General features: G+C 40.2%; 1 protein-coding gene across 3 annotated transcripts in view; it reads right to left on the bottom strand.

The window, feature by feature from the left end:
- tab2 (TGF-beta activated kinase 1 (MAP3K7) binding protein 2) overlaps positions 1–13,183 on the bottom strand; it is a 48,988-nt gene that overhangs the window by 7,211 nt on the left and 28,594 nt on the right. For all 3 annotated transcript variants that reach the window (XM_086061844.1, XM_086061846.1, XM_086061845.1), the window contains 2 exons: positions 5,382–5,572; positions 2,615–4,316 (listed from right to left, as the gene is read on the bottom strand). In XM_086061844.1, the coding sequence (XP_085917970.1) occupies positions 2,615–4,316; positions 5,382–5,483 (1,804 nt within the window). In that variant the 5' untranslated portion in view covers positions 5,484–5,572. The remainder of the gene's footprint in view (positions 1–2,614; positions 4,317–5,381; positions 5,573–13,183) is intronic.

Below are 13,183 nucleotides of genomic sequence, written 5' to 3'. Positions count from 1 at the left end.
TATTTTTGAAGAAAAAGCAAAGAGCATGGTGCTGATGGGGGTCAGCAAAAGAGGCCCATTGTGAAGACCCTCCCATTGGGAGTGACGGCAATGTAAGAATCACAGCTAGTGACTCACATGTAATTTAGTCAAAAGCCCAAATAAGGAAACACTTGTGTGCACCGACACATTTGACTCACTATAGGATCTGCTGTGCTCTGGCAGTCGCAGCAAGAGCAGAATCTACTGGACAAGTCACACTAGTCATCCCACAGGGGCTCAGAATAAGTCACCTTTGCTTTTATCAGACTACTTTCTAAACTGACTGTACATTCCCAACAACAAATGATTCTAATAGAGCTTACTTTGTGGTAAAATGAGCTTCTTGGCAGGGACAAATGGAAAACAATTCAGAGTTGTCAGCGGTATTAAAAAAAAAAGTATTATGGCTCCAACAACAAGACTTTGATCCTGAAAACTAATGTGCATGTTGTATAAAGAAAAGTTCACTCTTCAGTCACATGAATTTACTAAATAAGCATTAAAATAAACCATAACAACATCAAATCTTTAAAAAGGGGATGTTTATATGACAATGACCACGTTTTTTTCTCTTTGCATTAAAAAAAAGGTCTATGCACAGACAATAACATTGTAACATGATTTTCTTTTACAATGGCCTATAAAACAGTTTAAAAATGCTTAAGTATCAAACCGCTTGTACTCAGCACAGTGGTCCGCCATTGTTGTTATGTCATGCACATACTTGGACATGAACACTTACCACACATGTTCACCGTTTGTAACGATGAGATGTAAGCAATAACATTGTCATTTTCAAAAACCTAAAAAAAAATTAGGCTCCAAATGTGTAAATCATCTAGAGCTGATCAGTTCCTGAATCACCCGGGTTAAAGATGTATCCAAGGATCTGCGTCTGCCAGGTGAACCAACTTAACGATTGGTTCTCGATCCCGTCAATCAATCTGCCTTAATGAAGTCGTGCATTCTCGTTCCGAGCTGCGCATGCGCTCTTCGAGTGTTTGTAGCATGTAGCCGCTAAGCTTCGGATTCAGCCAGTCATCGTTGTAGCTCCACCGATCTCACCTCATACTTTGAAAATGGACATCCGTCTATGAAGTAAGGCTGGCTGCAGAGACTGATGAAGATGAGCTTGCACGCTCCCGACATTTGATAGGCGTTTCCCCCGGACGAGCAGGAGAGCTGGTAGGATGGTCTTCCGCGTGCGTATTTTAAAAAAAGTGACATTTGACCTCTACTTTGAGAAGATCCTTGAATACACCTTTAATGATTTGAATCTTGTAACAATCAAAAGCCCAAGGCCTCGATTACCCTCTTCTATGTGTCCTCTGGCTGGCTGAACAAGATGCCATGTTATTCTTTAAACCAGTGGTTCTCAATCATTTTTCAATGATGTACCCCCTAACCAGCGCAAAGCATTTTTGGGTGAAAAACCGAAAATACTTAAAATAGGGCGTTGTAAAAATTAAACAATTAAAATTAAACTTTGGAACTTCATTTCATTAATTTCTTGAACTTTTTGGAAATAAAAAGATGTTACTAAAAAAAGAAAGAAATAATTAAATTAATTATAGATTTGTGCACAAAACATTTTTACCAACAGTTCTCCTTTGGGGTCACAGTAAAGATCTTTTCTCAAAAATAAATAACTACTTTAATTTTAAATAAAGTTTTGAAATGATTCACATCTTATGCTATGCGGCATATGACAGGTTGGGTCGACCATTCTGCTATGGGGAGACTCCGTTTTTTTTAGGATAATGAAGTTGAATACAATTTATTTTATGAACTTACATTTTACTGATGTATTTGCATAATTTAGTAATTATTTTTAAAGCATTTTTCCATGGATGTGATGTTTTAATTATTCTTTTAAAATCTCACGTACCTCCTGGAGTGCCTTTATGTACCCCCATTTGAGAAACACTGCTTTAAACTATAAACCATTTGAGACTGAATCAACAGCACCTTTCCATGGTTGCAGCGAAATTCTACCTAAATTTTTTAACAGTCGAATAATTATTATTATTTTTTTTTAAATCAACTGATTTCTGTGCTTTTACTTTGGTAAACAGCTGCGAAGATAGACCTTTGCCAATAATTTTGTTCCAAGGATAAGGCCTATTTTATTTTACCTGCTAGTAAAGCTTTGATCAAAATGTTCACAATGCTAAAGGACTGATGTTAGCCCATTTTTTTGGTATTAAACCAAGTTGCAAAATACATAAATGCCTTCATTGTGTACAACGCGTGTGCCCATCACGGGGACATTGAGTGTATCCCTAAAATTTGGCAAACATGGACAAATAAGTCATCAGTCATTTGCTGGGCCGACATAAGACAGCCTGACAACTTACATTCACAGTCACATGTACAATATGGCAATTCAAAGTCTCCAATTTCCCTTGCACATAAAACAATCAAGCAGCATTCATTGTAATAAAATGCTACAGTTAATGCTGGGCGACTTTTTTTTCTTTAATACAAGACAGCTGAGGCTAAACCTGCTTATTCATCAGTAAGCTGTCTATTCATGAAGTTGATTCCTGTCCTATCCCTTCTACTGTGTGAGTAAAGGCTCACAGTGGCTTACCTTGTGTGTATGCTGCATCATCAGAGCCCATGCTGAGTCTGCGAGGCTCGCTTGGTCTCTCGTTGTGTGGTGAAAGGGGGTCTGAGAGATGGAGGGGGTCTGGCTCCGCAAAGTGAGGGTCTGGCGGTAGGCTGAGGAGGTTGCTGGGCTCAAAGGTTGGAGACACAACCCCAGGGGACACTGCTGGGGGCTTATTGGGGGACACAGTGATTTTAAAAGTATATTTTGTGTTGGGTTGAGTCACCACCACACGTGGCGAGGAAGCAGTGTTTCCCACTCCCACTGAGGACCGGGATTTAGGTGGATGGTGGTGGATATAGGCGGGGCCCATGCTCATCTGGCCCCCAATGTTCCTTGCACCTGGCGGCCCCTGCAGTGGAGGGTTAGCTGAGATGTAGACTGTGGGAGGGTTCCTACCCCCACTGTCATCACTGGAGGCATTTGCTGAAATGTAAAACTTGGGTTGCGAACGGGATCCAGCTGAGGCCATGTTAGCCTCCTCAGAAGGCATGGTAGCAGCAGTGGGCGGGCTAGCAGATATGTAAACAGTGGGCTGGCTACGGCTCAGACCTGAGCCTCCAATAGAGAGCGGGTTGCTAGGGACAGTAGAAACCCCAGTTGAGGAAGAGGAGGAAGGGCAGGAGGATGAAGTGGACGAGGAACGTGAGCCACCACCTGTTCGCAGCACAGCCGTTGTTGTGGTAGAGTTGCTCCTCTGAGGAGATTCAAGTTTGATCTCGATCTGATTCTTTCGCGGGCCGGTGGAGATGTTCTGGATGTTGTACTGGCTGATAGCAGACAGCGAGGTGGGCATGACCGAGGAAGAGGAGGACGACGAGGAAGACGAGCAAGAGGACGAGACGCCAGATGAGGACGGCTGATTTCCAGAGGGGAAAATGGAGGGTGCCTGGGAATTTGTGGGCGAGCTGATTGGCATGTAGACATGAGATGTCTGGTGGCCCTGGGTATGATGCTGTGAGGTATGTGAGGAAGAGGATTGCGGAGGGCCGGACCATGACCCTGACAAGGACGAAGGATGAGAGATCTGATAGATCTGCTGCTGAGGCTGAGAGGTGGGGCTATACTGGGCCCTGCCTCCCTGCTGCTGGTTCTGCCGCGTCGTACCACACTGACTTACATAGGGCCGAATGTAGATAGAGTTACCCTGTGGACTGCTTAGACCTGACTGTGGCCCGCCATGTATGTGTAACGAAGTAGGAGTGTTGCGGCCTGTCTGAATATGTGGAGCTAGCGTCACGGTAATAGGGTTGAAACGTGGTGTTTGCTGGAGACCCATGGTCGTTCCTTTGACACCCAGAGGGTAGAGTCCGAGGTGCTGTGGAGGCTGCGGTTTGCGCGAGGGCTCCATCACACTAAACACATTGAGACTGGGAGGCCCTTCAACTGGAGCGGACTGCGGCTCCTGCTGAAAGAAGTTACTGTTCGGGCCCTGGCCTGTCTGCAGGGGCCCTTCGCTCAGGCTATGGGCCAGAGTCCGGCTGCCGTTCATTCTCAGGCCGTCTCGCACTGGGGCCACATACACATTCTGAGACTGCAGGCCCAGGTTCAGCTGGGTCATGTGATTACGAAGCCTGGTCAAGCTGGGGTCGTCAGAAAATGTGATGTTTCCTTCTTCACTATATAAGTAGCCTGGACTGACCTGGGACAAATATTCACAGCACGCGTCTAGATTGTTGTTATTCTGAAAGAGAGACGGACAGAGAAAAAAACACAAAGGTTAGTTTATTTAATAAGTTATAATTATTAGATACTGTACCCATCCATCCACAATTAATAAGTAGTTATTAGATTCTGGTTGAAATCATTCACTTTTCTTTCAGTCTCGCTACGAAAAGGAGAGACAATCATTTTACATTGTTTTTCCTGTGACAATAAAGTAGTCATGGTTGGAGGGGACAAGCAAATGTCACTCGTGCTGAAAATCTCCAAAGAAATAGTGTCCATTTATACTGTGCAGTAAGTTGCAAAAGCAATGTTGAAGACTTTTGACCCCAGGTATTTACTTTGACACCACAAATGTTTAAGCGATCAGCCAGAAAGCTGGAATATGGAAATTCCCTAATGATGGGTGACTTTGACAGATAAAATAAAATTTGAAGCACTGCAACACAGACCATGAAATAATTAAACAGTGCTTCTTTTTTTTTTAAATTGAATTAATGACTTTTTTTTTGTACATTTAGGTATTCAATTACAATTACAAACAATTAAATACACCATTAAGTTTGGCACTTTTTGTGCCAGATTTACTCCCAAATAGCAGGCGCTAAATTTCGTGTTGTCACAAACAGATTGTGGGGATGTTGCAGTGTAGGTTTGCACATATAAAATGGGTGCAAATGTTAACGCCCACGCAAACCAATGCGGAAGCTGATCTACTAATCAGGCACACCCAGGATTTTTCAAACAGTCAAAACTGCAGGAAGTTCCAATTACGTCTTATGGATGTATTGCTAACCTGGGAAGCCACACCCAATTTCTTTTGGAAGAAAGTTGGTCTTGTCACTCGGCCGTTGAAAGTGATTTCAGCCCAGCTCAAAACGAAACATGCAATCAAATTTGTTTATTAGCTGTGACATATTCTTCGTGAGCCGGAAGTCTATAATCACATGAATCATCAAGCTTTTATCGCAACAATGACATAAGTCATTCACTACTGTCTCTCTTCGAGTAGCCTTGTTAAAATTTACTCTGTATCCTTCCATGAATATTTCTTGCTTGCATGAATAATTGAAAATCTGCTTACCTGCAGAACACACTGGGACACAACCCCCTCTGGGACTTCAGGGAACTTCTGGCGCAGGTCATGCAAAACCTGAATGTCAATATGGTGGCTTCTCTGGGCCATTCGTATGTTGCCAGGTCAGGATGCCTTGTTCTTGTCAGAGGACTTTGGCATTAGTTGTGGCAGCTAATAGCCTTCATCTTGAACAGCTTCTGGTGGGGGACAGGGAGGGGAAAAAAGTGAGCCAGTTTGATACAAACAAAGGAAATGTTAACATTTTCTTACGATCATGAGTTTCGCTAACATTTCAACATGAAAAGAAAGTGCTCAAGGGGCAGGGAAGGAGCAGGTCTGTGGTAAACTGCAAGTACACCCAAATTATGTCAACTAGACATTTGGGGTTATCTGCTTCATTATGCTATTGTCTCAGAGTATACGCTCCATTTATCTCTAAATCCCTCTGAACTTACTAAAAAAGAGACGCAGAGGGAGGAGGTCAGCTTTGAGTTCACAATAACAATGGTCTATTAAACTGAAACTATAAACTCCACAGCATTGAGCGGCACTTTCTCTCTACATATACATATACATATACACATACATTTATATATATACGGTATATAAATATATTTTTCATTTAATGTTAAGAGGACGTCTACAACATTTTTGAAGCGGTCCTTTGTGAAGTTACAGCCTGGTAGACGATGGATCATGCAACATGACATCAATCTAAAGCATTCCAGCAATACAACCAAGGAATGGCTGAAGAACAACAAGATTCATGTTCTGGATGTGCCCAGTCAAAATCCTGACTTAAATTCTTTCAAAATACTGTGGCGGGACCTGAAGCGGGCAGTTTATGCTAGACGCCCATCCAACCTCTCTCAACTGGCTGCATTTTGCAAGGAAGAGTGACAAAAATCCCCCAAAGTAGATGTGAAAGACTGATAAATCACTAAAGAAAGAGTTCTCATTACAAAAGGAGGTGCAATGTCCGATAAAGTGAGAAGTTCACGTATTTTTGCACTCATGAAATCTGAGTTTTTCTTAATCAACAACTTTTGTTCAAGAATGAATGACAATATTATCATTCTTTTTGTTCAAGTCCATTATTTTCAACGTCAGCATTGTAGATTGGGGTATGACTAAGCATTTAATAAGGTTATTTTAATATTTTATACAAAAAATCTGACCATGCTTGCAGGGTTCACAAACAGCACTTGAGCAGCACTATGTGTGTGTGTGTGGGGGAAGTGTGCGTGTGTGTGCGTGTACATTAGGGCTGCAACTAACGATTATTTTAATAATTGATTTATCTGTGGCGGCACGGTGGCTGACGGTGGTTAGCAAGTCCGCCTCTCAGTGCTGAGGACGTGAGATCGAGTCCGGGCTTTGGCCTTCCTGGGTGGAGTTTGCATGTTCCCCCCGTGCTTGTGTGAGTTTTCTTCGGGTACTCCGGTTTCCTCCCACATTCCAAAGACATGCGTGGCAGGTTAATTGAACACTCCAAATTGTCCATAGGTGTGATTGTGAGTGTGGATGGTTGATCGTCTCTGTGTGCCCTGCGATTGGCTGGCAACCTGTTCAGGATGTACCCCGCCTACTGCCCGAAGCCAGCTGGGATAGGCTCCAGCACCCCCGCGACCCTTGTGAGGACAAGCGGTTAAGAAAATTGATGGATGGATTTATCTGTCAAATATTTTCAATTACTAAAAAATATGTTTTAATTTCCATAAAAGGACGTATTTTCACTGATTTGGTCCTTAACATGTCATAAAATTGGCAAACATGTTGATCATTGTTTTCCAAAATAGGAGCAAATGTTTTATTTTGAATCAACACAAAGAATCAGTCTGCTTTCATGGAGGACACCGGAACTCAGATATTAATTTAATATAGTATCTAAACGATTAACAGATTATCAAAAATATATTATTGATCTAATCTAATCCAATTCTACACTTACCGTATTTCTCTTTAAAATGATAACATGACTATACCTAAAAAATTTACACATTTACAGCAATTTTAAAGTTGCCAGTTTGATATCACGAGACAACCACGATTAAAGTTTCAGTACGTAAATCTTTCAAAGGTCTGTAGCTACCAGTAACTTAGGAAAAATATATTGACCCTGGCCTAAACATTCAGAAACTTCTGAATGACCACTGGAAAGTAAAATTCTAATAGCAGGTAAGTACATCATTTGAGATTTCAACCCATTGAAAGATTAAGTTTGACCTCTAAACAGGTTTATTTACAGCAATGGGAATTTGGGTTTAAAATTTTTGTGTCAATTAAAAGGGTTAACTCAATCTAGAACAGTGGTGTTAAAGTGCGGTCCTTGAGGGCCTGTGTCCTGCATGTTTTAGAGCTTTCCTACGTTCAACACAGCTGATTCACATTTAAGCTCATCAGCAAACTCAGCAGGAGCCTGATAATTATCCTGATTATTGAATCAGGTGTATTGGAGTAAAGAAACCTCGAAAACATGCAGGACTCAGGCCCTCTTGACACATGTGATCTAGAGCAACAGTTGTGCAAGATGCGGTTGTTGGTGTCTGATGCAGATTACAGGTGGTGGTGAGTGGTGAGATTGTTCAAAAACATTTGCACCTTATTTGCTGTTCAAAGGTTAGGTTTGGGCAACACATTTGAATACGGGTGTGTTTTGGAAGAGGACTTGCTGTCTCTAGCGGTAAAGGTAGAACAGTCCTTCAAGCATGCTACACTGGCAACGGCGATAGGGACAAAGCTTCTATTGCTGAAGCTGGTATTCAGTGTGCCAATGCATTGACCCACAGCCCTACACTCATTTCTTGATGTAGCAGGCCTGCTATGCCCCATCAATGGGCTCATTCATTCCTCCAATGTGAATGCACCTAAAATGTCCAATTTAATTACAAGCTAAATGAAATGTGAACAAAGTAATCAACAGGAAGCTTTAGTATAATACAAAAGTCAGTCAAAAACATCACCCACCAAAACATAAACTGAACTAACACTATTATTCTATTGCCAATTGTCACTGCTAATCTTATTCAACATTTATATACTCCCCAACAAGTCTTCTTTGGTAATTGTAGTAATAGCAGTACGAAAACATGAAACACATCATCTGATGCTACATCTTAAACATACAGTATGTCATAAAAGTGAGTACACTAGTACACATCTCCAAACCTTCTGCAGCTATTTAATTCATCTTTTCATGAGACATAGTGCAAATGTATTGTTCCCTCAAAATAAAGCTATTGCATTGATTGTAGTACTTTTGAATCTTTTTTAAATCAATTATCCTATCGATTATTCCAGAGGGGGCGGCATGGCTCAGTGGTAGAGTGGTCACCTCCCAACCGTGAGGTTGTGGGTTTGATCCTCAACCCTTGAGACCATGTCAAAGTGTCCTTGAGCAAGACACTGAACCCCGATTTCCTCCCAATGGACCTGGCAACGTCCTACATGGCAGCAGCCGACCACTGGTGTATGAATGTGTGTGTGAAGATTTTGGGCACCATATGGTTGTTGATAAAGCGCTGTTTAAAACAAAAAGCAGTCCATCAAATAGTCAACTAATTGATTAATTAGTTAATTAAAAAGGCTTTTTTTTTATCAACATTCGTTGCCCACAAAATTTGAAGAGCACCAGTTATGTGTTCATTCTTTCTACATTTAATATTATGAGGATGTCTTCAACATTTTTTGATCCGCTGCACACTCTCATCCTCCTCTTTTTTTGTAATCAGTTAATTACTTGCATAATTCAAAATGGAGAAAAAAATTACCCCAATATTTTGACATGAACAAATATTCTGAATGTCATACGCAAACATTTATTTAATGCTTTACTTTAATGCATGTTGTTATGTTTATTGCTCAAACACAACCTGTGCTACCTTTAACGTAAACATCCACTGTCAAGCTAAAGGATCATCTGTGGTCAAAATTAATCGTGTGATTACCAGTAATCTGTGTTAATACATGATTAATGTGATAATTTTTTGTGATTAATCAATGAGTTACCGCTTTAACTTTGACAGCACTACAAAGTCACTTACAGATGATGTTCGCATTATACCATGAATAAACAAAGCCTATGCTAAATGGTCAGCAATTGCGATTAATATTAGCGCGCTAGCGAGTACCACTTAAGATAAACAAACTCTAACTACCATTTAGTTCACACATACATGATTATGTCTACATTACACATGTAATAGTGTCTTAAATGTCACTTACAGACTATGCTTCAACATTATTCCATGAGTAACAAAGGGTAGAGGCGGCTAGCTGTTAGCTAAATGAGGCTAATAAGGTCAATAACTTGTTCCTGTCTTCTTCTGGGCACGTTTAGTGCATGACTGCCCTCTACTGGTTAAGTGATACACACCTAAAACCGAGTGGCAGGTTATATTTTGGAATAATTACAGCCCAAGTGCTTTTTGCGTTCAATACTGCATGCATCTGGAAAAAAAAGTCCATGGATAAAACATGGACAGCCCAAACATACAGTAGTTCCAGTGGAGATTCGAGGCAGAAAATTTAAGTGAACTTATTTTTAAAGTTGACTTATTCAATTTGGTCGACTTTTTCCCCCAGCTCTACAGGCAACAAATGTGAATACACCCGTAAGTAAAAACACCCAAAGGGTCAATATTTTGTGTGTCCACCATTATTTTCCAGCACTGCCCGACGCACATGCTCATATTTTAAACACATACACAAAGACGTTCAACAAAACTACAAAATACTGCAAAAAATATTAAGCATACACGACCAGATACTGGTTGAGCTGTAGGCTAAGTGTATTTACAATCTTAATCTGGATAAGGTTTGAAGATTTCACTTGACAAACAGACTAGGGATGTCCCGATCTTTTTTTTTTTTTTTTTTTTTAAAGAGCTCAGTATTGTTCATTCGGAAATGTCATCATCATTGCTCTTTTTTTTTTTTTTTTTTTTTTTTTTTTAAATATATATATATATATATATATACACATATATACATACATATATACATATATACATACATACATTTTTTTTTTTTTTTTGTGTGTGGGTGAGTATGTGTATGTGCGTGCGTGCGTGCGTGCGTGCGTGTGTGTATTTGTTAGCTCACCAGAAAACCTATTAGAAAAAAAAATCTCATACCGTTCACCTAAATCGAACACCAGGAGACCCGAGGGGACCGAAGAAAACCAAGGAAGGTGAAATCTAGCACCGACCAGACACCCCCCACCAGAACTCCTCCCCAGCCCAAGAAACATCCAGACCCCAACAAATCCAAAAAACATAAAATCAGGGAGGCCTCAAGAGACCAACGGAGAGACCGAGAAAAGGGAGGAAGGACAGACGAAGCCGCGTGAGATGTCCCGATCTGATCACGTCATCGGAAATCGGGCCCGATAACCGGATAATTTGTCCATATGCAAATTGTATAATTTAAGAAGCACTCAAGACTCAACTTCATTGCTCCCAAGAGATGTGTAATTTCATAAATGGTGGCCCCTGTCTGCAGACCAGACCGTCTCTAATAGAAAGAATGAAGAACTACAAGCTGTTATCTGTTCTACCCAAGTACAGGAACATGGAGAGAAATTTTACACAGTTAACTAGTCTTAGCAAAACTTTTTTTTATTAATTGATTGCCAAAATGTGTAATATGTTGATTCTAAGTGAATTCCCAATCATATTCAAGTCAAAAGACTAAATCAAATAGACCTCAAGATAAACAGTAAGTGCAAACCTGAAACAGCTGTGCTTTTCATCAAGACTTTCCTGAAACCTTATCTTGTGGAAAGGCCAAACTGAAATCTTGGTACCACTTTGTGTACTTAAAATAGAAAAATAATTGATCATTTATTTAAAACTACACTATAATTAGGGAAGGGAAGCAGTGATGGATTTAGGACATGCACAGTGCTGCATACTGTACAAGACTGTTCTTTGATTCCACACATCTCCAGAACAGAAAACCACATTTTATGTGCACAACCTAAATTGTTCCAAACTGTGCCTCTCGGTGCACTGAAAACTAGGATCAACTTTGCAAGACAGCCTGCTCAGCTTTTAGTTGCCCGCTTTTGAAAACAGCAGTTGACATTCCCGTGTGTAAATGTGTGTGTGTCGAAAAGCATATAATGGTGGTGGTGAGGCTGTGTGTGTACAGGAAAAAAAAAAATCTTCAGTACCGCAGCTTGCAGCTGGCGGTTGATAGGAAGCAGGCAAGGGCACAAGTTTCCCAGGTTGACACATCCCACTTAAGAAAACTAGGGTACAGTGGGAGGTCTGAAAGCATGTACAAAGTACAAATCCTAATTTCTATGAAGTTGGGATAATTTGTAAAACATAAATAAAAAACAGAACACAATAATTTGCAAATCCTTTTCAACTCACATTCAAGTTGAATACAAAGACGTGATATTTCATAGTCAAAATAATCATTGTTTTGTTGCAAATATTCTCTCATTTTGGAGTTGATGCCTGCAACTCGTTCCCAAAAAGCTAAGACAGGGCAACAAAAGACTGTGAAAATGGAGGAATGCTCAAAAACACCTGTTAGGAACATTCCACAGGTGAATAGGTTAATTGGAAACAGGTGAGTGTCATGATTGGTGATAAAAGGCGCATCCCCTAGAAGGTACAGTTGTTCACAAGCAAGGAATGCGGTGATGTACACCACTTTGTAGACAACTGCGTGAGCAAATAGTCTAACAGTTTAAAGGATAACATTTCTCCACATAAAAATGCAGGGAATCTAGGGATTTCATTATGTACAGCCCATACTATCATCAAAAGATTCAGACAATCTGGAGAAATCTCCGCATGTATAGTAAACAGAAAACGAACTTTGAATGTCCCGTGACATTGCCCTCAGGCGGCACTGCATTAAAAACTGGCATCAGTGTGCAAGGATATTGCTATGGAAGACTTCACAGTTGGTTGCTACAGCTACACATACAAGTTAAAATTTCACATTTCAAAATATTTATGGAAATCATGGATGCCATGACCATCCGGGTTGTTATCAGGGCAAAGTTTAAAAGTTCTCTGGGCATTGAGGGTGGTTTTCAGCCGATTCAACATACTCAACGAAGATGCATGTTCATCACATAAACTAAGACAGAACTGATCAACTTTATTTAATACCAATTACTTAAGAATTTGTAAACACAATTTATTAACAAATATACCATTGTGGAAATTTAATATTTAATAATTTTTCATCACTGAACTTCACCCCAAAATACAAAATACATCTTTTTATCTCCATTGTATCTACAGTACTTCAGAAGCACCTTTTTATGGAAGGAAGGCATTTTGCCAATTCATAACACCACCATCAAGCACAAAAAACACAGCATCAACAAAAGTGTACAAGTTTCATTGTACGTAATGTTTGGTTTACAAAGCCAATATAAGGCAGGTAAGGCAAGGCAGCTTTATTTACTGGATAAAGCATATTTCATTCACAAAGCAACTCAATGTGTTTCACACAGGCAAAGACAACACCTATAAGTATTTACAAACACAACAGCTAATGACATTCAGAAGCAAAGCAGAGAAAATAAAAGTAGATGACCAAATTTACAAAAATAACATACATTGACAACATTTTAACACAATAACAAAAGCCTTTGAACGTTGAAAAGTAAAGAAATAAAAGTAGGCTTCTAAAATTGCTTAATGTGACAGTGTGTACAATATAGTGCCTAACCAACCTAACTTCGCAAGCCTACCACCAATTACTACATTGGCAAAGTTCTTCTTTGGGTATCCGATTCCGCACCATAGCAGAAAGATGATGGTGAAACATGTCAGCCT

The sequence above is a fragment of the Leptonotus elevatus genome, chromosome 18, assembly GCF_054856555.1.
Source record: "Leptonotus elevatus isolate MCC_2025b chromosome 18, RoL_Lele_1.0, whole genome shotgun sequence".
Lineage (NCBI taxonomy): Eukaryota > Metazoa > Chordata > Actinopteri > Syngnathiformes > Syngnathidae > Leptonotus > Leptonotus elevatus.
The sequence above is the reverse complement of the archived record's forward strand: the minus strand, read 5'-3'. Positions and strand labels throughout refer to the sequence as shown.